General features: G+C 36.0%; 1 protein-coding gene across 1 annotated transcript; it reads left to right on the forward strand.

Moving 5' to 3' along the window:
* The first annotated feature begins 562 nt into the window (after nucleotides 1-562).
* Nucleotides 563-24,166, forward strand: LOC123699529 (5'-3' exoribonuclease 2 homolog). Its single transcript, XM_045646498.1, has 17 exons — nucleotides 563-759; nucleotides 1,184-1,423; nucleotides 1,742-1,971; nucleotides 2,264-2,370; nucleotides 2,936-3,094; nucleotides 3,750-3,877; nucleotides 4,444-4,623; nucleotides 5,160-5,351; nucleotides 5,758-5,847; nucleotides 6,357-6,520; nucleotides 7,202-7,370; nucleotides 7,753-7,842; nucleotides 8,821-8,977; nucleotides 9,681-9,876; nucleotides 11,167-11,363; nucleotides 12,317-12,427; nucleotides 22,521-24,166. The coding sequence occupies exons 1-17, from the start codon at nucleotides 685-687 to the stop codon at nucleotides 22,847-22,849; spliced, it is 2,814 nt and encodes a 937-aa protein (XP_045502454.1). The 5' UTR covers nucleotides 563-684; the 3' UTR covers nucleotides 22,850-24,166.
* Nucleotides 24,167-24,528: the final 362 nt, after the last annotated feature.

The following is a 24,528-nucleotide window of genomic DNA, read 5'->3' on the forward strand; positions in this document are numbered from 1 at the left end:
AACATCGGATTCTAAATCACAGATTAAGTATTAGTTTAGTTTTAGTTGTTCTAAATTTGACAACCGACAGTGACATGCGTAGCACAGATACAACAGATTAAAAAAGTAATTGCAGGACGAACAGGACGAAACGACTTTTGACTGCAAAAATTGGCTAAAACACGTTAAAAACTTAAAAACCTATGTTAACAGCGTTTTTGGGCCATGTCTTTAGTCTAAAACGTTTATATATGACTGATTTCAGCAATAAAAAAGAATAGAAAATATTTCTGGAGGCTTTAGAATAATATTTCAAACCATGTATGGTGCAAATTTGAAATAATAATAAGAAATAAAGAAGTTTTAGAGCGTTAACGACTATACATAATTTTCGAAGGTAATGAATTGACGTTTCACAACTAAAAAACGAAAATATTTCAATGCTTATGGATGACCATTAGACTCGTATCTATTTGAAAATATTGCATAAAAAATATTCCTTTGACAAGAAACATAAAACTTCTAAATTTTAAATTTCAAATTTCATTTCAAATTAGTAACTAATACTTAATCTGTGTTTCAAATCAACAATGGCACCTGCGTCGATTTGTTTGTGTTGAATACGTGACAATTCATAACAATTTGGCTCACTCGTATTTGAATGATCACATTTAAAACAAGGAAAAATAATATATTGTAGACAAAATGGGAGTTCCAGCCTTCTTTCGATGGCTGAGTCGAAAATATCCAAGTGTTATTGTCGAATGTATTGAACAGAGGGTTAGTATTGTAACCTCAAATTATTTTCTATTTTGTTTACATTTATTTCATGCCTTTCGATCGTAAATAAGATTGATATAAGTTTTAATTTCACAAGAATTTACTTAGTTACAACGAAGTTATTCCAAAATGTTATTTATCAATGTTTGAAACAAGAATCCAGCTCACGAAATTGTCGAGGTTTTCAGTTTGTATTATTGCATTTTATTAGAAATTGTACATTTATAAACGTAAAAGGAAACATTTATGTGTTAATGGACTTATTATCTATCTTTAAGCATGTATTATGATTCTATCCTATGTGGAAAGTCGTGATAAGAACAAAATTGTGGCAGTGTAAAAAAACTGCATTCAACATGTCATGAATAAGATAAATTCATGACATTATTGTATTGTTAATAATTATAATTTCTTGTTCTTACAGCCAGTCGACGTAGATGGCCAATTGGTGTTTGTGGACTCGTCACTCCCGAACCCCAATGGGGTGGAGTTTGACAACCTGTACCTGGACATGAACGGGATCATACATCCCTGCACCCATCCTGAAGACAAGCCACCGCCGAAGGATGAGGATGAGATGATGGTGGCCATCTTCGAGTGTATTGACAGGCTGTTCCGTATTGTGCGGCCGAGGAAACTGCTGTATATGGCTATTGATGGTGTTGTAAGTGTTTTTTATATTTTATGTTTGATGCATATGTGGCAATGAAAATTTTTTCGAATAATATAAATGCATAAGTAATGATACTTTTAGCTTTTTAGATTACATTTGAAGCTGTTGTTTTATTTATTGTACTTTACCTGATTCATATTTAATTAATTCATATAATTTGGTGAAATAATGTGAACAAGAACAGAAGTAGATTTTTACATAAAATTGCATCATGTAGTATATTTTTTAAAATTATTATTTATAAATTTATATTTATTATTTATATTTAAAACAAACAAAAATATTAACTAAATTCCTACTCTATTTAAGGCACCCAGAGCTAAAATGAACCAGCAAAGATCGCGTCGTTTCCGCGCCTCCAAAGAGACGCAAGAGAAAATTGAGGAAATAGCTCGCATTCGCTCCGAATTGCAAGCTAAAGGGGCGTACTTGCCGCCAGAGAGGCCGAAAGAGGCACATTTTGATTCTAACTGTATCACTCCTGGAACGCCTTTCATGGACAGACTGAGCAAATGTTTGCACTACTACATACATGACAGGTATAATACTTCCATCACTGTAAAATAAAATTAGAAGTACCTTGGTAACAATATATAAATGATATAAATCAGCAAATCCATTTTCTGATGAGAATTCTGTTATTCATATAATTAAACTAGATGTCTATTCAAAAATGAAACATACAGAGTTGAAAGAATAACACTCAATATATAAAAAAAATAATATTATACAAATATATACATAATTTATTTATATTTCCTTCGCTTACTGTTATTTTTATGAAATTATTTCATTGAATATGTGATTTGACAAAAAAATAAATAATTTCAGACTGAACAATGATCCTGGATGGAAAGGAATCAAAGTGATTCTATCTGATGCCAATGTTCCCGGGGAGGGAGAACATAAGATTATGGACTACATACGCAGACAGAGAGGTACGTAAAGCACACTATTTATTTGCTCAGACATAAATGCAAAAATACTTACTTACGTATTGTAAAGATGATTCCTTTCTCGAAATCAAATTCAGTGAATCACTCAAGTAAGACAGTGAAATTAAAATACCACACGGCAAACACACAAGATCTTTAGATGACTTACTTCTCTGAAAATTGATTAATCAAGTTATCAAGGCAATTTGTTTATGCTTATATAACACTAGCGGTCTGCCCCGGCTTCGACCGTGGTACATATTTCGCAATAAAAGCCTATGTTCTTTCTCAGGGTCTAAAGATTGTCTGTGCCAAATTTCATCAAAATCGGTCGAGTAGTTTGTGCGTGAAAACCATACATACATACATAAAAACCGTTCCTCTTTATAATATTAGTATAGAAAGATAATAAAGAATGACCAATTAAAAATATGGTCAGAATCAACACATGATACTGATATTGGCTCTAAGAACTTTTTTCACAATTTGCGTCACTACATGTTTCATGTAATTTAAACCAACAAGAAACATTGTGGCTATACATACTTCAATCATATATTATCCACAGCTCAACCAGACCACGATCCGAACACGCAGCATGTGCTCTGCGGAGCTGATGCTGACCTCATCATGTTGGGGCTAGCAACACATGAGCCTAACTTCACTATTATTAGAGAGGAGTTCAAACCGAATAAGCCACGGCCGTGTGACGTGTGTGGACAGCTTGGTGAGTTGGTAGACTTTTATCATGGAAAGTAGGCACTTGACGTCGAGTTGCGGAGAAATGCCCGAATATGAAATGCCCGAGTTTGAAATGTTTTGATCACGTTCTGTTCGTAAAAAAATGGTTGCCTGTAAAGTCGGTATACGGGCGAAAGTTTTACGTGACAACGACTTTTAATGTCTGTCTCTCTCGCTCTTAGGCGGGCTAACCATGCCCGAGTGGAAGGGACGCGTGCCTCTCACTCGCTCGCATTGTGAGCGCATAACGTGAGCGGAGCGTAACGCGGTTTCTTCAAGTGTCACCCGGCAAACCAATTTATAAGACGTTGTCACGTCAATATTTTTCATCAATATGCATAATATGAAAAGTAAACAAATATGATAATTTTTTTTGAAAGCTTTAAAAAAAAGAAACTACATTGAAAATACTTTCCTTAAATGTCTGAAAGGTATTGTTGAAAATGCTATAGTTAATATTATAAGGAAATATTTAAAGTCATAATAAGTAAAAGAAGTTTTCATGAATTAGAGATGCTTGTTAAAAAAATCTATTTAAAATATAAATAACATGCAAGAAATAACTAGAACATAATATAAATAAATCCCTGAATTTCTATTTTTAAAAACTGTAATTTTTTATTCAAATTACAATGTTCTAGGTCACGAAATGAAGGAATGCACGGGCAGCACCCCAGAGGCTGCGCTGGTTCGATCAGATCCAGCGTTCGGTAACCAAGATAGCTTCATATTCGTGAGGCTCAGCGTGCTTAGAGAGTATTTGGAGAAGGTATGTTGTGTAGGGGGCTGGAGTTATTGTGAATTGTAACTGTGTATTATTTGTGCACTAGCGGTCCGCCCCGGCTTCGCCCGTGATACATATTTCGCAATAAAAGGTACCCTATGTTCTTTCTCAGGGTCTAAAGATTGTCTGTGCCAAATTTCATCATAATCGGTCCAGTAGTTTATACATACATAAATAATTACAAACCTTTCCTCTTTATGATATTAGTATAGATAGGTTTCATGTTATCATTTTTTTTAAGGTTGTAGATATACACAAACAAATAAAAGTAAATTAATTATTGTTATTGAGTAAAATGTTAAATTACAACAGCAGAAATAAGGTTATGCTTTATCAGTGTGCTTAGATGTTTTTGCATTGCAAATTGCATGAATTCATATATCATGAATAATTTTTTTACCGTGGCTTTTTCGCGCTATTTTTCACAATTTAAATGGTTTTCATTTTCATTTACTTTTCAAAACCACAATAATTGTTTTTTTTTTTAGCAAATTTTAACTATTATGACATCTGCTGTATATTTGAAATAAATTTAAATTTTCTCTAACCAGGAGCTCCAAATGCCGAACTTGCCGTTCCCCTATGACTTTGAACGAGCACTCGACGACTGGGTGTTCATGTGTTTCTTCGTTGGCAACGACTTCCTGCCGCATCTACCCAGCTTGGAGATCAGGGAGGGTGCTGTGGACCGACTGGTCAATTTGTACAAGAAGTGCGTCTATAAGACTCGGGTTAGTTGTTGCGTCATAAATAAATAAAAAAATTATATAAATATAAATAAATAAATATTTTTTTAATGGCTAAAGAAAATCATTCTCATACACAATGCTTGGATGTGACTTCACAATAAAAGTGGTGGCTGGCTAGGCTTGCTTAATTGTTGCATAGAAATTTTAAATCGCCAACACAAATAGCATCATTTTATAGGCCATCCACACATCTGCCGAACAACGTGACAAACAACGAACACATAGGGACAGCACTATACGAAGAAAAGAGATGTACTTATTTCCTTCTCGCTTCTCTGTATAGCGCCGTCCCTATGTGTTCGTTGTTTGTCACGTTGTTCGGCAGACGTGTGGATGGCCTATAACGAATTTGATTTGAATTTGAATTTTCATCATTCTATCTTGAACACAGAGCATCTTGTTGTAAAAACAGAGAACTGTGATGTTATTTTCATTTTCAGCCTTACTTGCAAACTTGTCAAACAACACAAACTACTCTCACAGAAAAAAATTTCAATACTAAAATTATCTACCCCCAGGGCTGGATAACAGACTCGGGCGACGTGAACCTCGACCGGGTCCAGGTGATCATGGATGAACTGGGTCGGGTGGAAGACGAGATCTTCAGACGGAGACACCAGAACGAAGTCAGCTTCAAGGCGAGGGAGAAAGCGAAGAAACAGCAGAAGATCAACTTTCAACTGCTTGAGAATACGCAGTTTGCGCCTACCGTGAGTGGATGTTTTTTCTTTTGCAATTTTTTTATTTTGTATTAGTTGTGTGAAAAAGTAAGTGTTTTGTGCGTTTCAGTTTTTACTTAGATATCGTATTTTCTTAGTTTTTATCTGTTGTTAAAAATATGTTTACTTTTGGGATAGAAATTATATTTTCTCAATCTATATTGTACATATATTCAAAGAATGATTTCGTATTTTTTATTAAAAAAGGTCAATGGATTGTCATCATCATTCATAGAGTTTATTTTTCCACTATGTCTAGAATAGTTGGCAACACATAGCTTGAATAATACGCCAAAGAATATTCAATACTCACGTTAAAATATGATTAAATACCATATTAACATAAGTTTCCAACGCCCATTTTATTATATTTTTCATATATTTTCATATAAAACAGGCATTAGGAGCCGGCGGTCGGAACACAGTGCAGAACGCACGGCAAGAGGCGGCAGAGATTCGTAGAGCCGGCATGCAGGCTGTAGCCGCTGTGAGTTATTTATAATGTTTTTAATACATGAAAATACGAAACTTCACTTCAGATCATTAATTTGATGAAGATGATCATAAAAATAAAAACAAATAATGAAAAAGAGTTTATTTTCTGATGTGAGAAAATAAAGTTTCTTTTATTATTTTTATGACTCTTTTCCTTCCTGTGATTCCCTATGTCATGGGCTACAGAATGTAGCTATTCAGTCTCACCATTTAAGTGACAGTGAATTTGGGACTTAATAAGGTAAATTGTCACAAAAAATCGTAAAGAAAACCATGACTTCAAGTATCATAAATATTAGTTATCTGCAGTGAATTAAAATTATAAATTATCTGTAATGAAAAGTGAACATGGAAATTTTGCTAACTGTTTCCGGTCTTCTCTTATTGCGCTCTGGGGTGAATTGTAATAATGACTGTGTAACTGAGATGAGAATACATACTTTAGTGTCAATTTTTAGAAATTTTTAACTTAGTTAACATGATAATTTCTTCAAATTTCAGCGGGAACAAGAAGAGAACCGTTCCCGCAAGCGTTCAGCGACCCAGGCCGGGTTGGACGAGGACGATGATGAGAAACACGACGAGGTGCGTCTGTGGGAGGAGGGCTTCAAGGAGCGGTACTATGAGAGCAAGTTCGAGGTGGACAGGGAGAATCTGGAGTTCAGGTTAGTATATAACTTGGGAGTTGGCAATTATGAATGTAGAATTCGTTGTTGCGTTAAATAAAGGCAAAAAAAATATATAAAAAATACATGTATAGCAAAAGGCGACCTTATCGCTAGCTAGCGATCTCTACCAGGCAATCGAACAATCAAGTAAATAAAACTACTACAGTTATTTTAACAGTAACTATTGTACTGCGCAGTTTCATTACTTTATATTTTAGTTGCCATCTAGCATTGAAAGAAATAATCTGCCAACCCAAATTACTTCACAAGGCGCGATTCAATCCCGCGTCTTTCGCCTTTTTTTCTATTATATAATATTTTCTCATTTAAAAAACATTCAATTGCTATAAAACTAAAGATGGTATCAGATTTAATAATAAATTAAATATGTACATACAAATACATGTAACAAATGCAGTTTACAAATTTATATATTTTGTTGGCAGATAATTTCATCCCTATCCAAGTGGTCTTTTTTTATTTTTCACTAGCGGTCCGCCCCGGCTTCGCCCGTAGTACATATTTACGATTTCTCTACATAAGAACCATCCTCATACTTCAACGAATATAATAAAAAAAGAATTATTGAAATCGGTTCAGCCGTTCTCGAGTTATGCGCTTACCAACACATTTTGGGATTCATTTTTATATTATAGATTTCATTTTGAATGTCCCCAGATACCGCGTGGCGCTCCAATACGTGCGCGGTCTGTGCTGGGTGCTCCGCTACTACTACCAGGGCTGCGCCTCGTGGAAGTGGTACTTCCCCTACCACTATGCACCGTTCGCCTCGGACTTTGTGAACATATGCGGTCTGAGTACTAAGTTCGAGAAGGGGACGAAACCGGTGCGTATTTTAAAATACGAAAAATAATAAAATATAGAATTTAAAAGCTTTAAAAATGACTTAATAAGGCTGTCAATTGGATACAATATCTATTTATACTTACACTAGTTGTGACCTTCAGTTTCACCCGCAGTGCTCTGGTCCTGTTGGTCTTAGCGTGATGATAACATATAGCCTATAGCCTTCCTTGATAAATGGGCTACCTAACACCGAAAGAATTTTTCAAATCGGACCAGTAGTTCCCGAGATTAGCGCGTTCAAAGAAACGAACTCTTCAGCTTTATAATACAGTATAGATTTGAATGGTAGAAACTAAATGTCAAATTATTATTTTTTATTGTTTGATAAGTTTCCTAACCAATGTTTGTATGTTTGTCCCCAGTTCCGACCTCTAGAGCAGCTGATGGGCGTGTTCCCGGCGGCCAGCTCACAGCACGTGCCCAAGCCCTGGGCAACACTCATGAGCGATCCGGTAAATTGTGTTTATTTTTTAAGCTATTGCATAGCTTCTATCATTGAGCGCAGGGACCGAATCGAGAAAATTCCGTAACGAAAAAACCTCACGCTCCCCACGGGGACGGGCGGAGGTGTGGCTTGAAGGCATAGCATGCAATAGCGCAACCGCCCCAGTGCCCGAGTGACACACGTTTTTAAATTATTAGGTACGCTTATTGATAGTCTAGTAGAGCTTGCTGGTTGATTTTCTGTAGATTTTTCATTATTTATTGTGATGGTGCTGCCATAATAAATAAAAAATGTGTGCGTGTACTAGTGAACACACGTAAGAAGTGAAACTTCTTTATGACTTTATTTTTCAAAAAATAATTTACTATATGCAACTTTACAGAAATACGTCGAATCACGCGTGGTAGGGATAAGAAAAAGATGGCGCGTAACGGAAAATGTCACGCGTAACGAAAAAATGTTACACTAAATTTTTTTCCAACCACATAAAGTTTCACTTCGAATATGTTTTTAAATAAAATAAAAACAGATAATTTCGACATAATACATAAAAACAAAATAAATTACTATATCATTGTCTGCTCGCGTCAACTAGCGCAGGTAGGCACTTTTTTCAGCAGTTTCCGACCTGTTTAAATTTTGTAAAACACACAGCCATTCTCGCTAAGTTATATCCAGCCTTTAGAGTAACTAATTACCATAAATATAATCAAAATAATAAATAAATATTTCAGGACAATTTTCACACACGGCACCATCTGATCCCATACTAAGCTTTCGCTTGTGTTATGGAAACCAGATGGCTGATAAACATACATATATAATTTTTAATAAATACTTATATAGATAATTAACACCCAGACTCAGAGCAAACATCCAAGTGGGTGGGAATCGAATCCACGACAACAATTTATCATTTTTTTAACCGACTTCAAAAAAAATGGAGGAGGTTATCAATTTGACCGTCATATTTTTTTTGTTACAGTGTTCACCAATAATAGATTTCTACCCCATCGACTTCAAAATAGACCTAAACGGCAAAAAGTTCGCTTGGCAGGGCGTAGCCCTACTGCCTTTTGTGGACGAAGCCCGACTGTTTAAAGCCCTGGAGCCCTATTATAAGGATCTGACGCAGGCTGAAAGTAAGTCTGTCTTACTAAAATTATAATTATGTGTTTGTTTGTGTGTTTGTCTTTCTTTCTAGTTTCAATATAGCGATTTTATATGATTTTTCGCGAAGTCGTGGGTGGATAGCTAAGTTTCATAAATGATTTGTTTTAATGTGTGTTATGACACACAATGTGCAGTTAATTTTATTGTTAAAAATAGTCAAATCAGATGAGACGGGATACCGTTTAACATGTCACTACATAAATACGGGTCCTTCGGGTTCGATAGATCCGGCTATTTTCACTAGTATGTCAAATATTGAAATTGTTCGAAGGAGCAATGTACGTTAAGCAAACAGGATACGATAAAATGTATCCTGTTTGCTTAACGTACATTGCTCCTTCGAGCTGTACTTAAAGACAATATGCATATAAATTCAACAACGCATTAAAAATGTGATATCTGCCAACCCGCACTTGACCAGTGTGGATCCACCACACTGGTCAAGTGCGGGTTGGCAGACCTGTATGGCCTGTACTTTCATAGGAAATAAATAAATAAAATGAATAAATCCTTTATTTGCATTTAAACATGGTATTTTAGGGTGTTATTAGGTGTTAGGAGTCCCGTTCCCAGCAGTAAACGTATATGAGCTGATAACCATGATGATAATTATTCGTTGTCGTATTTGTGATTAAACGGAGTTTTTGTTTATCTTTCTTTCTTCCACGACAGTACAACGCAACATCCGCGGGCACGACCGTCTGTACGTGTGCACGGGCAACACTAGCTACGACTTCCTGCTCGGCCTGTACCAGGCTGCTGGAGCTGATCTCCAGAAGCTGGTGGATGAGGAGCAGGCCTACCCGTACAGGAGTGAAGGGGTGAGGGGCGAGGTGATGCTGAGCAAGGACCATGTTATTATTGGCGGGTGAGTGTAGACTGTACTCAAACATTTATTTATTCAATTAGACTTCTTCTAAAAGATTTTTTGAATCTTCATAACAATTTTCACCGATTCGGAAAGCAGTATCTATGGAGAAGAACCGGCAAGAAACTCCATAGTTGCTCTTTTATAGACTACCTATACAGGGTATTTTTTTCAAAGGGTACCCAAATTTAAAGCAGGCTACTGACGTGCCTGCTGCAGGGGCAATATTGGAACAATCGGTTGCGCGGCGGTCGGAGCAATTTCAGTTGTTCTCTAAATTGCCCCTGCTTGTCTATACACATCACAATTTAGGAGCCAATTAAGGGTGCAATTCCAATTTTCGTATTAGAAGATGTGTGATCAAAGCTTTTTAGTTCAGGATACATCGCCCATTTTTGCAAGTGACTACTATCAAGCTGATTTTCCGTTTGTAGCTTTATTTTGATGAGACACCGAATAATTTCATGTACGAAACTCTCGATTGTGGTAGCTAACAGAGATAACAAGGATAAAAAATTTTGATTTGATGGTTCTCAAATATTTATTAGGCAATTTGTAGGACAATATGTCTGTTGAATTATATAAACATTAACTAAGTGAAAACAAAAAAATCAGCTTGTTAGTAATCATTTATGATGACCTCGTTATCGATACACTTTGGAAAGGGGGACTCTTTGAACAAATCATAGATTTTGTAGGACAAATATTTTTTCGAATAATTTAGGTAATTATCTTGAGATTGAACAAAAAAAAATATTCGGTTAGTAATAAATATTTGAGAACCATCAAATCAAAAATTTTTATCCTTGTTATCTCTGTTAGCTACCACAATCGAGAGTTTCGTACACGAAATTATTGGGCGTCTCATCAAAATAAAGCTACAAACGGAAAATTAGCTTGATAGTAGTCACTTGCAAAAATGGGCGATGTATCCTGAACTATTTAGTTTTGTTTGTACGACATATAATTTACATCAGATGACGCATTCAAAAAGTTGTTTTATGCAGAAAATATCAGTTAATCCTGTTTGAGAATCTATTTTTAATAGTTAATGTATATGTCGTGGCCATATCGTAGATTTGCTCATTTTATGAAATGACTACAAGGCCAACATAGGCCAACATAGTTTGTCAGTTCGTTAAATTTTGAAATGATCGATCATTTCATGAAATGAGCAAATCTACTATATGGCCACGACATGTATACAGCGTGTACCGCTGCCTGAGTGTATAGTTTTCGTTATGCCATAGTATATTCACATGTGTACAACTATAATATTATTTCCCACAGGCAACTCCCCTCCCCCGTGGTGGGTCTGCCCCCGGTGCTGGACAACCGGGTGGTGTGTGTCCGGTACCGCGACCCGGACTACCCGGAGGAGTTCGTGTTCCCGGCGCGGAGGCTGCGCGGGGCTACCGAGCCGGCCCGGGTGCTGCGCCCCGGGGACCTCGCCCACCAGGAGAACAGGAACTGGAGGCCGCAGATCGGTGAGCAGTTATTAAAAAAAAAATTGGTTGTCTATAAAGTCGGTTTACTGACGATAGTTGAACGTGACAACGTCCGATTGTGCTTCTTTGTCGCTCGTTCCGCGCTCTCGCTCGCACTTCAAGCCTTACGGAACGCCTCAGAGCGAGGTAACGCCGCATGAGTCATGTTTTTTCGTGCGTGCAGCCGGCGCGAGCTATCGAATTATAAGACGTTGTCACGTCAAAAAAATACTGTGAAAAGGGTATCCTGGATCCTGTGCACGTGATAAAGATCCAGTACTTTGATACGCTGACATTAAAGGTTTATGTTTTTATTTGAACGCGCTAATCTCAGCAACTACTGGTCTGATTTGAAAAATTCTTTCAGTGTTAGATAGGTAGCACATTTATCGAGGAAGGCTATTGGCTATTATCTTCACGCTAAGACCAACAGGAGCGGAGCAATGCGGATGAAACCGCGGGGCACAGATTATGAATAAATTTAATATTTACTTTTAAATTTTGGTACGAAGCAACGAAAAATTAGGACAAAAAATTGTAACGACACTTTTTGCTATATTTTTCATGTTTTTCTGCTTGTCTCTCCCTCATAAAAAGCAAATTAGATATTTTAGTAACTTCGTTGGTGTCCCTCGACACCCCTCCTTTTAATATGTTTAAAAGAAACTCGATTATACCAATGTTGATTTTGAAAAAATTACGTATGGGCTTATATTATTAAAGAATGGGAAAAATTCGAATGAAGAATGGGAAAGATCATGTGGCGGAATTTTTTCTACTCTTCTCTTCTATACTATGAAAATTTTATTTTTTATATAATATTTAAATGCTATAAAAATATTTTTTTAAGATCACATACTTTATTACTATGTACATCAATTCCTTTTTAACAAAATATTTAAAAAAAAGTTGAAAAGTCCGTTCTTTTATTTAATGCCAAGTATATTATCCAGGTATGGTCCGTTCCCACACGGTGGCGAGTCTTGAAGCGGCCGGGCATCGAATGCTGGGCCACCACCTGTCGCAGCAGGGCAGCTACTCTTCTGTACCACCACCACAGCACAGTAAGTTATTTACACTAACATTAACACTAACGTTTACATTTAGACAATTACACTAACACTAACGTCAACATTTACACATATATTAACATAAATTGACAATAACATTAACACTAACGTTAACACTAACACTAACATAAACACTAATAATGACACTAGCATTGACACTCAAATTAACACTAATATTAATACTAGCACTAACACTAGTACACTCATCAAAATTTCATGATTTTTTGTCAAAATGATAGATATTGTAAGAAAAATCTGTGTAGGACATTTATTACATAATCATGCGAGTAAAGCCACGCTTGTCAGCTAACTAGCTCTCCGCCCGCGTTCGGCGTTTTCAAAGAAAAACCCGCAAAGTTCCCGGTCCCGTGGGATTTTCGGGATAAAACCTAGTGTTAATCCAATTTTAATAACTATAACTTGGATTAACACTAGGTTTAGGTATGTGTGCTAAATTTAATTGTAATCGGTTCAGTAGTATTTACGTGAAAGAGTAACAAACACACACACACACACACATCGATCCTCACAAACTTTCGCATTTATAATATTAGTAGGAAGGACAGGATAGGATTTATTTTATTTGACACTAAAGTTGTATAACGCCTTTAGTACACCTACGCATTCGTATGCGGCAGCGAGTCTCTGTGGAACTACTGCGTAGCGAAATATCTGCGGAACGTTAGTACACAGCAATGTTTTCGCAATGATATGCCATTGTAATTTTCTCCATGTTTGAAGTTTTCTCCATGCTACCTCTTTTTTGTACGTATTTTTATAATCTGCGTGTCCAATTGCGTATAATACGGGATAATTTCGAATAGAATGCAAAAATTATTCAGTATTTTCGGCATCCATGGCGCGAAAGTCTGTCCTCCGACAGAATGCGATGTGACGGTTTGCGATGCGAAATATCACTAGCGAAACTTATGCGTCTGTGTAATGGCCATTTCGCAGTTCCTTGCGAAACAATACTGACAAAGGACGCATGGGATGTCACTTCAAACATACCAAATAACACGAGTAAAACCGCGATCATCAGCTAGTATTAAATAAATTAAAAAATCAATATGCCACAATGATTTCGTCAAACGTCAGTTATGAGGAAGTACAGACAGGGGTCGGTAATTGGGCCACGCGGCACAACGTGCGGACGGAATAATGTGTTTTTAATTTGGCCCCGTTATAAATTTGTTTGTGTGTATTTGATTTTTATTTGTTTAAATAACAATAATTTTTAATAAGATTAACGCAACTTCGTCTGCGCATAAAACGTTTTGCAATATTTTTTTTTCTACTATCTACTATTTCTATTGTTCGTATCTCGATATAACAAAACAATTTGAACCAAGAGTTTCTTAAATTATGGTGTGCTAGCTTTCCGCCCGCGACTTCGCCCGCGTTTTCAAATAAAAACCCGCATAGTTCCCGTTACCGTGGGATTTCCGAGATAAAACCTATCATATGTGTTAATCCAAGTTACCCTCTATATGTGTGATAAATATCATTGTAATCGGGTCAGTAGTATTTGCGTGAAAGAGTAACAAACACACACATACACATCCTCACAAACTTTCGCATTTATAATATAGGACAAGCAAACTACCATTATTTTAAAGCTTAATAAAATATATGTTGGGAAACAATATTTGGATGTATTTGAAAGAATATTATTTTAATATTAATTGACCGACGCGGACGGTGCAGTATGGTCACAGAAGTGTCAAAGATGTCGAAATATGGATCCTGGATATATTTTTAGTTTTACTAGTTTCTACACGTGTCTTTATCGCGTGGTGAACCCCGGTTTATAAAAAAGAAAGTTGAACAACAAATTTTTGAAATAATGCTGTTTTTTTTCTACGACGTCTACGTTGATTTTCCGCATCTTTGAAACTTAGTGGTAACCGCAAGGACATTGATTCTTCAAATTTGAAGTACAAGGATCTCTCTCAATTAACGATCTTTTACCCTTATCAATTATTTTATAAATCCACCATTAATATAATGACATCAAAATGGATACAATCACAGATCCAGGTCACGGTACCGATACAAGAGCAACGCTAACAAGACAATCACAATTGACATGCATACACGGATTGGCGTAGCGTTTAAAACAAAGACTAATTAAAATGACTACCATACACCGGGAACAAAGATCCCGATCACAATGCAATGCACTAATTGGCCTGCTCTTAACTGAGGGTAGCTTCTGTTATAACAATTAGCGGAACAAAGGAAACGTCTTTAAACGTATATGTTGGTAGGATGGTGCTTGCGTTGTTAGTTCTGTGATAGACGCGTTTGGTCTTGTTTTAAGGGGTATTAAGGTGGGAGGAACAGAGAGAATAGTTGGTAAATTTGAACTAAAATATTTATTTTTGTGTGTAGCTTCTTCTAGAAGCCTTTGTCTAAGGGTCCGTATTAGAACTAGCGCACAAGAGCAACTTTTGTCTCTGCAACTATTTTGTCTCTCCCATCAACTCTATGGGGAGTTGCGTCGCTACGTGCGCGCACTTTCTTATTAGCCCATAGAGTTATAAAAAATTATACACATCTTAAATCTTACCTAATTTATAATGTCGTTTCTGTTTTTTGACTTGCAATTTATTGCAATTTTACAGCAAGGTAAAAAAAATCGCTTAATCCATTTTGTCTACAAAAGCCTTATTGAAGGCTCACTATAATCCTTACATTAGCCATTTAAAAATCCCGTAAACGGCACATTAAATCGATCGTCACTTAGATCAATGACAATCACAACAAAGACCGATGTCCAAAGCGAGCCATTATTAAAATAAACAAAATTACACGATGAAAGAGTATCAGGCAAATTCAAATTGGCCTGTCATTGCATTGACGTGAAATAGCGCGCGAACGTAAACAGGAAGCGCGCTATGCCGCCATTGTTGGACGCAGTGTCGCCAACTACGAAAATAATAATTATCGAGGGTTGCAAGCACAATGGGACTTTTTTTTTTAAATAACGGGTCGATCGGCTCAAGTGCTTCCTATTATCCGGTTGAAGGGGATTACGCTACAGTTTCGGGGATTTTTTATCGATCCCCCATTGCTACCCTTTATCCAGGTGGCTTTCGGAGGTGTGCTAATGCGTATTTTATTTACTTTTTTAATCGGATAATCGTAGGATGGATGTTTCGATTGCCGGAAGATGGTTTTTTTAAGATGGTGAATGGGTCGGAAAATCCTTAAGTCGTAAAATGGTTTAAGTATTTTTGTAATAGTGATGAGTTCTCTTTGAAAACAAGCACATGTTTTTATTAACGAAATTAAGTAATTTTGTTTTATTTTGCACTTTTAAAACTCTATACTTATAACACGTTGTTAATTATTGAGTAAGTTACTCCGAAGGACCTTTTATGAATACCTATTATGTTTCTTTACAATCGAGTTCTGTGGAATTTAATAATTTAGAATCGGTTCTTAATTCTTATATGTAATACACAATATGTTAATACATTTTATTTTCATTCGATTACGCGAGGAAGGCTGAAATTTTGTGCGTCAATACCTATAGATTTATCCAAGTAGCACAACAACGTAATGAACATAAGGAAATACTAATTTGAAAGCTAATCATAAAATAATAATTATATTAGTGTCCGCCCGCGGCTGCGCTCGCTTTGTTTAAAGCTTAACAAATTATATACCCTTCGCCTTGCTCGAGAACTACTCTTCAAAATCCGTTGCGTAGTTTTTAAGATCTAAACATACATAGGGACAGACAGACAGCGGGAGACGATTAAATAGTGGCGATAGTTTTATACTATGTCCTATGACTGACGCCTCCTTGGTACAGTGGTATAAACACGTGAGCGTAAACCGAACCGGTCCTGGGTTCGATAAATATATTATTATTGGGTCTTTAATGTATTTAGTATTTTCATAAGGAACATGACCTCATCCAGGACTCGAACCCAAAACGTAGCTCGAACCAAACAACTTTACAAGACATTAATAAATGTACCAGCATGTACAAACAACCTCTCGACTTGACTTCCAATTAATCTCTTTTTAGGAATCAACAAGAACCAATGTCCAAACCCTTATTTTCTTATCCATATGATTCAAAATCGTCTGTCATCCCTCTGTAGGGGGCGGCACGTGTCCTAATTAAATACCCCCAAACTGCTGAGGCTTAATTGATTTCGCTTATTTGATTTTGAGATTGACATATCTAAATAATACGAAACGATTAACCCGCTATTGCATTTTAAATGCAAGAAGCTGATAGCAATAATTTGATTATATTAAAACAATCAGGTTATTTTTTTTCTGGGCTTTCGAGGTTATTTGGATTAAGTTGAATAGTTTTAATATCACTACATAAGTCAAGTCCCATGTCCCCAAGTGGGGCAAGGGGCAGATGCATTATGTATAGGTACATCTGTTTCACTGATTGATTTTTCTTTAGGGACAAGTAGGAGATCCTTCTGCTTGCCAGACCGAGACATTTTTTTTTCGTCTCCACCGGGAATCGAACCCAGGACCCCTCGGTTTTACGCTCACGCGTTTATACCACTGTACCAAGGAGGCGTCAGTCATAGGACATAGTATAAAACTATCGCCTCTATTTAATCGTCTCCCGCTGTCTGTCTGTCCCTATAGATCTTAGCAACTACGCAACGGATTTTGAAGAGTAGTTCTCGAGCAAGACGAAGGGTATATATAATTTTTTAAGCTTTATTTATTTATTTATTTATTCATTCATTTATAAATCTTTGACTTACAGTACAAAACATACCATAACATAACATAAACAAAGCGAGCGCAGCCGCGGGCGGAAAACTAATATAATTATTATTTTATGATTAGCTTTCAAATTAGTTAATAATTATAATCGACAAAAGTTGTCACATATTTTCCCTAGATTAGTTAGCTGATCGATATCTGAATTCTCTTTAAATATCAGTATTAACATTCTTTCTTCACAAGGTGTCTATAAATAAATCTCGTTCGAGATGTTTTTCTCGCACAATCTAGATCTTCAAAGTAGAGCTAGACACTAGGCTGTCGAACGCAAACAATTCACTTTAAAGTTATCAATATGTTTATAGTCATATATTTTTTACTACAAATATATGACAAGTTCACATTTATATTTATTTATTTATATTTAAACTCGCTTTCCGCGCGTGGCTTCGCTCGGTTTGTACAAAACTTAACAAATTATATACTCAAGCCTTCCTCAAGAACTACCTACTCTATCTATAAAAAAAACCGCATCAAAATCCGTTGCGGAGATTTAAAGATTTAAGCATAGGTACATAGGGACAGAGAAAGCGACTTGGTTTTATACAAAGTAGTGATGAATAACATTACCTACTTATATTTTATATGTTTCGAATCATTACTATTATTACATAGTATAAAACAAAGTAGCTTTCTCTGTCCCTATGTCCCTTATTTGTATGCTTAAATCTTAAAAACTACGCAACGGAGATTCAAGAGAGAGAGACAAGATTTTAGTATATAATTTATTAGGTTTAAGACGAAGCGGGCGAAGCCGCGGGCGGTCAGCTAGTATTCAATATAAGTGAGGATACTTGGCTAAGTATCCTTATTAAAATCTACTGATAACACTTCAAATAATCACACATCCTCACTTCCAGAAAACATCGTAACAAAAAGAAATCAGTAGGTAGGCAGGTAGCGTTACATTTTCCTCATTCCTCATTCCACAATGTACAGTCTGCACGAACAAAAGGAAAGTGAATTATTTTGGTGGGATTCTCTTAACAAGCGCTGCGCTCAGACGTCGCCTGGGGTGGCGTACAATAACACCGAAATTTGTGTCTTCTTCTGTGTAGTTTTGGTTACTGTTTACAAGCTATAAGGTACACAGATTTTCCTGGTGGTTTAATGGTCTGTTTTTTGTAGGGTTTCGGAAAGATTGGTAAATTGGGGACACTTCCGTGAAAATAGGATTTTTTTATACAAAAGGTGAAGTATGACAAGTAATTTATAGTGACGTTGAAACACAACACTTGATACAGTAAAAGCTTTTTTTGGAATATACAATATTTATGTTTGAACTCAATAGTAAAAGCTTGTTCATCCCGTATTATTTTCCCAGTAACAAGCTTTTGACGCAATACGGTTTCCAACTCTCATAATTATCCATCGTCCTAATTTTCATTAAAATATCGAGATACACCACAAAGCGTTGCGTCTTCACGATAAAAATTGACAACAATCAAGGTATTTTCGAGTGACACAAAGCGAAGGCACGTTCAATGTTCGCATAACGTCGGAACCCGCAGGCGTTCGGTACGCCGGGGTTTGGCCTCTTGAGCACGCGCCTCTCTAATTATAGCTGGCTAGGCTCCCCACCTTCGCGTGGAGTGCTGGAGTGGTTCGCCGTGTCTCGTTTATGGATTTTTTTCGCAAGATGCCTGTCACGTGTGACGAGGTTTCGAGATTTTTGCGGAGGATACAGTCGTTTGATGTACGGTCTTGCTGATCTAAGGCTGGATTTGACATTGGAATGTGGCTCAATGTTCTGGAATATTTCTTTCGCCTTCGTAGGATGTGTATTGTAAAAATATGAACCACTAGAATAAGTATAAAACTATTAGTTAGATACTTTGAAGATGTTATTTTGCACGCCTCATAAGCGAAGCGTTGAGGTGGGTACTACTGTCACTTCGCGCAAAACATCTGATTTTTCAAACTTAAAATGTCCTTATGTATCATACATTGCACTTGTAATATAATACATACACACACATATTAAGAAAAAACACTATTTTTAACATTCATGATATTTTTGATGTCATTTTTGTTATTTAAACTAGTTAAAAAACAGTTTAAAAAAGTTCTGTCTTGGACGTCCGTGTGTCTGTATGTGCGGAGGATTTTCTTGTTAACACGATAGCGACCGAAATACTTTACTAATCGAGTCTTTTTTTTTCTCATACGCTTGAGTATGCTCAGGAATAGAACCCTTTCATTTTTCAGGGTCTGATTCGATGTGGTTTAATTGTTATTAAATAAACAAAAAAAATATCGACTGTTATCCATAATTTTAGTATATCTATATATTCTTTATTTTATTTTATTTTTTTATATTTATAGTGTACTCAAAATTCACCATTATAATCTCGATTCTTTATACTATAAGCCAAGGTTTAAAAAAATAAGTTGGTAGTCAGTCCCTTAAACCTGCGCAGTTTCACATCTAGGTGGGGCCACAAGAAAAATAGCTCAATTATTACGGTACCGCTTTCTTTACTTTTCCAACTGTTTTATTTTATTTCTTTTTTATATTTATAGTGTACTCTTTATAAATAATCAATTTTATTGTAAAGGATGAGATTATGAGGCGTGCACTTTTGGATTTTCCAAACTATTTCAGCAATACATTTACACAAAAACTTCGCTAGAATTAACATGCATGAAAGAATCGAACTTACATCACTAAACATTTTTGCAAACTATGGACGGCACGCAAATCACATAAGTTTTTATTTAATAAAAAATCTCATGTCACACGATACATACCAAATACACAAAAATTAGATATACACTAGGTTATAAGCGCATCTTAAAACCACGAAACAAGTACGAAACTCGCGAAACGCAAAGGGCAAATTTTTGGAGCGGTTCCCTCTCAACATAGCAATGGTGGAGTCGACTCATAATAGCGGGCTAATAGAGCCCGACGCGACACATTCATAGTTTGAAAGCGTCACAAATAAGAGCAATGACGCTCGTGCCAAAATTATACAGGCCTGGAGTGTAGAGCATTCAGAGGTTTTGAGCAGCTTTTTTGGACGTTTACGCGACCCTGGAGTAATTAAGAGCTGGTAGACGGAAAGTATTTGGTAGATGGGTAGATGGGCTGGGTTGCGATTGAACTAGGCTTTGAGGAGAACAATGCTTTAGGATATGTGCTGCAGGAATATGGAATAAAAGTTATTAAAAAGTAGTGTGCATTATTTTTGTTTCCAAAGACGATTGTCTTATCGTGATTATTATTCGTTGTGCTCACATACATTATAATTATATTATAAAAGTTGAGTTTTTTTCTTCTGTCGATAAAATCTTAAACCGTTAACTATTTTATACATCTTCCATATTCTCTAATTGCGGCAACACTTCTTCGTTCTAACGTATTTTCAATATAAAAACCTTTAAGATTATAAAAAATTAGGACACAGCTACTATGTACCTATATAGATTCATGAAAATAAAAAATGCCGTACCGTCACCTCCCCAGCGCCTCAACAATGACACCTAATGGCGGCGGCTCGTTACGCACTCGCGTCGGATTATTATCGCGGCATGAATACTCGACGATTCACAAGGAAAATACCGATTCCTTTGCGATTGATTTAGTGTGGATGTAGCGATTATGACTTCTGTAAAGCTGTGTGAGAGGTGTATGAATTTTAGTTGGGTTCTTTGAAAAGTTGTCGTTTTTTAGCACTAGCTGAAGTGTGACTATAGGTGACTGTAGTGGTCATTTTTGAAATGGTAAAATTGGCCTGACACCGTTGTGTCAAATTTCACATAGTGAAGTCAGTTTGGTGTTCTTGTTTCATTTATAGAAAAAATTATAAATTACATACTTAAGGGGCTTTAACGCATTTTTATTGAGCAGCCATTTAATGCAACATTTTAAATTATGATGAATCATGAATACCCCACGATTAAAATCCCTTCGCTCCGTCCTACATGTTTACGTTTTATGTATCGATTGCTCCACGCTCAAAACAAAAAGCAGATCCGAGCTGAGGTGTAGGCGGAGGCGCAGTTAAGTGCCCCGGTAATACCTCTAAATGCGATCGCAAATAGGGCTCCATTGTTTGCCGAGTGGCGCAGGCATTAGGTATCGATAGTTGATTGTTCGCGCGATCCTTTTAGAGCCGAAAGTCGCCAATACACCTAAGCTGGGAAATGGTGTAGGGTTGCTCGATGATGCATGAAAATTTGTAGTTTGTTTAAAGTATAATTTTAAGATAGAATAGTCGGCCTACAGATTTCTGTCGATCTGTATATATTTTAAGGGGTAGAAGAGCAGTGATATTTCCGACCTTTTCACACGATGTTTTTAAGAAAAGCGTAGTTTATGACCCCATTTTTGAAAACTTATGATATTTAATTCCTACTTTAAAAATCCATTGATTAGAATTTCTTATAAATTAGTTTTTGGTCAACAAAGATATATGATTATTGATTATCGAGTTATACGTTCGAATCAGATAATATTGACCACGCTAGAAAAGCACTAGGAAATCTGTAATCTCCAGCACTTGCCGCTTATTCAGCTACGACATCACACTTCCACAATCCAGTATCCATACTCCATAGAACTAGTATAGCCTCTACAGATGCACACGGCGCGTACAGAAACGCATAACAGCCGGATAATTCAGCGCCATAGATCCGCGTACGACATTAGAGCACAAAGCAACCGATTAAACACTCCGCGTGGCTTTCGCACGGCCCGGGCTTTAAGCCGGAGCATTCGGTTTTGTGAGAGCTGCGTGAATGCTGGATCTTTTGGCTAAATAGAACGCGAATGAGCTTAGTTTTGTTGTGTAAACGAAGCGGTTGCATTTTTTAAGATGGTAGTAAATAGGTGGGTTGGTTGGTTGCCTATGTGGAGTAAGTATTCTTGGTTGATGGGTAGAATTCGATTTAAATTATTGATAGATATTGTTGATGAAAGGAGAAATCTATGATAATTTAGGTTTTTCTATTTCATTATGTGTCACTTATTGTATCACCTCAAAGCATATATTTAATGAATAAACACAAGCAAGCACACATCAACTCTTATCAGAGTTATTATTTACTGGATATATCTAACACAACTTACCAATAACCATCTATCTATTGACCAATGAAGTCAGCAAGTTTAAAATAATATTGAAGGGGTCTTTTTGTTGTAACATGTGCATACGTATATCTTAAATCCACATCAATGTTTTAAAGAGAAAATTTGAACAAGAATACTCTTTTACACCTTGGCCATTGGGTGACATTTTTTTTCTTATCAGACCTTCCCATCCCAATTTATCAATCACAAAGCATTAAACTATGTTTCCTTTCACAGATCGATCACACTCCTTCGGGCCTCAACGCAGTGGTTACGTACCACACCAGAACTATGACCAGAACCAAGGTTACAACCGCTCTGGTTACCAATCCAACCAGGACAGGTTCGGGAACCAACGCCATAACCAAAACAGGTATGGGAACCAGGGTTACAACAGCCAGGGTTCTAGACACGGCCAGAATAACCAGGGCTACTCGTCGAACAATAGCCACAACCAGAATCAAGGTTACGGCAGTCAGAATCAGAGGTACGGCCAGAATCAGAATCAGAATCAGGGTGGCTGGAGACCTCAGGGACAGAATCGAGGGAATTCCTCGTGGCGTTGATTTAATTTTTAGGGTGTAAATAGGTAAATACGATTTGGGATGAACGAGCAGACGGGGTTTCTGTAAGGTTTATAAAGCTAAAGATGATAGTAAAGTTAGAGATTTATTTTGACAGACAGTTATGTTTGTTACATTGTAACTTTTATCTATAAGGTCCACTTTTTCTTTTCTTCTCTACTTGGCAAGAGATGTATGATTACACAGAATATAATTTAAATTCTAGGAGGTCAAATGTCAAGGAGGTTTCATTAGATAATCTTTCGAAAAAGAAATAAAATGGAAAGAGTAAATAATAGAAATAATTTTGGTAATTGTATAGAGGATTTTAAAACTGATATTATCATAATATCGACAAAGAATATCCCGTCTGCTTGTTTGTTTGCTTAATAAAATAAATGTACAAATTCACATTTCCAAGCGTGTTTTATTACGTATCATTTTTTGTTAACAAAATAATATCTTGTACGCGTATTATCATAATAATGAAAACTGTATTTAAGTACCTAGGTATATGAGATTTCTAAGACTTAGCAAGAATGTTACAGAAATAACATGTCTTCATTACTGTATTTTTAACCGACTTCAAAAAAATTGGGAGGTTCTCAATTCGGCCGGTATATTTTTTTTTTCATAAAAATGTCAAAAATTTAGAAAAATTCGTAAGGTAATGGAACTGATTTGAGTTCATTATATATTACTTCTAGAAGATTCGGATTGAAATCTATAAAAAAATGTTACTGACTCTAGACAATGCACATTGTACATTTATTTTTATGTATGAATAGGTATATCTGAAAAACAATTACCTGGTCGTGGTAAACTTTTTTTGGTAATTTTTGCCTAGCAGAGAATTTATGATATTGTATTTTTTTGTGATTTGGTTAGTGTATTGGCCGTGAAGGAAAGTTCAATTAGAAGGTATTTTCCAAATTTTGTATTAGTAAAAGATGAAATTTTTTAAAACGAATTACAATACATAATATGATGTCCAATAATTTATAGTTTCTTATTGTGAATTATAGCCGGATAGTTCTGGGTTCGATTCCAGAAGAGATGTAAATATTGGCCTCTATAATATTGATTTATACTTGTAACACGTAATAAATTATACAGATTAAAAGTGTCCCATTATCAGGACACAGAACATCACACGAAAAATATTTTTTGCCTAATTTTCTTTGACTCGGCCTTACAGTAGAAAATATTTGCAATGTTTAAATTTAGTTTTAAGTGATATGTTTAAGTGATTAGATAGTTGAAATGACATAACACTTGATTTTAAAACTATTTCGTTCACAAATAAATGATTTATATATCGTTTGTGTTTTATTTTCCGTCTTCACTACATAGTATAAAACAAAGTAGCTTTCTCTGTCCCTTTGTATGCTTAAATCTTTAAACTACGCAACGGATTTTGATGCGGTTTTTTTTAATAGATAGAGTGATTCAAGAGGAAGATTTTAGTATATAATTTATTAGGTTTTAGACAAAGCGGGCGAAGCCGCGGGCGGTAAGCTAGTTACATATAAGTCAATGTAAGTAAAATATGAAAGTCGATTCAAATAATTCAATCCAAATCATGGGTTATTAGGATTTTTGTTTGTATGTCTTTTCACTTATTTGTGCTTATCTCAAAAACTATTCAACCGATTTTGACGTCGTCCATTTTCAATCGTCAA

Source organism: Colias croceus, chromosome 18, assembly GCF_905220415.1.
Source record: "Colias croceus chromosome 18, ilColCroc2.1".
NCBI classification, from domain to species: Eukaryota; Metazoa; Arthropoda; class Insecta; order Lepidoptera; family Pieridae; genus Colias; species Colias croceus.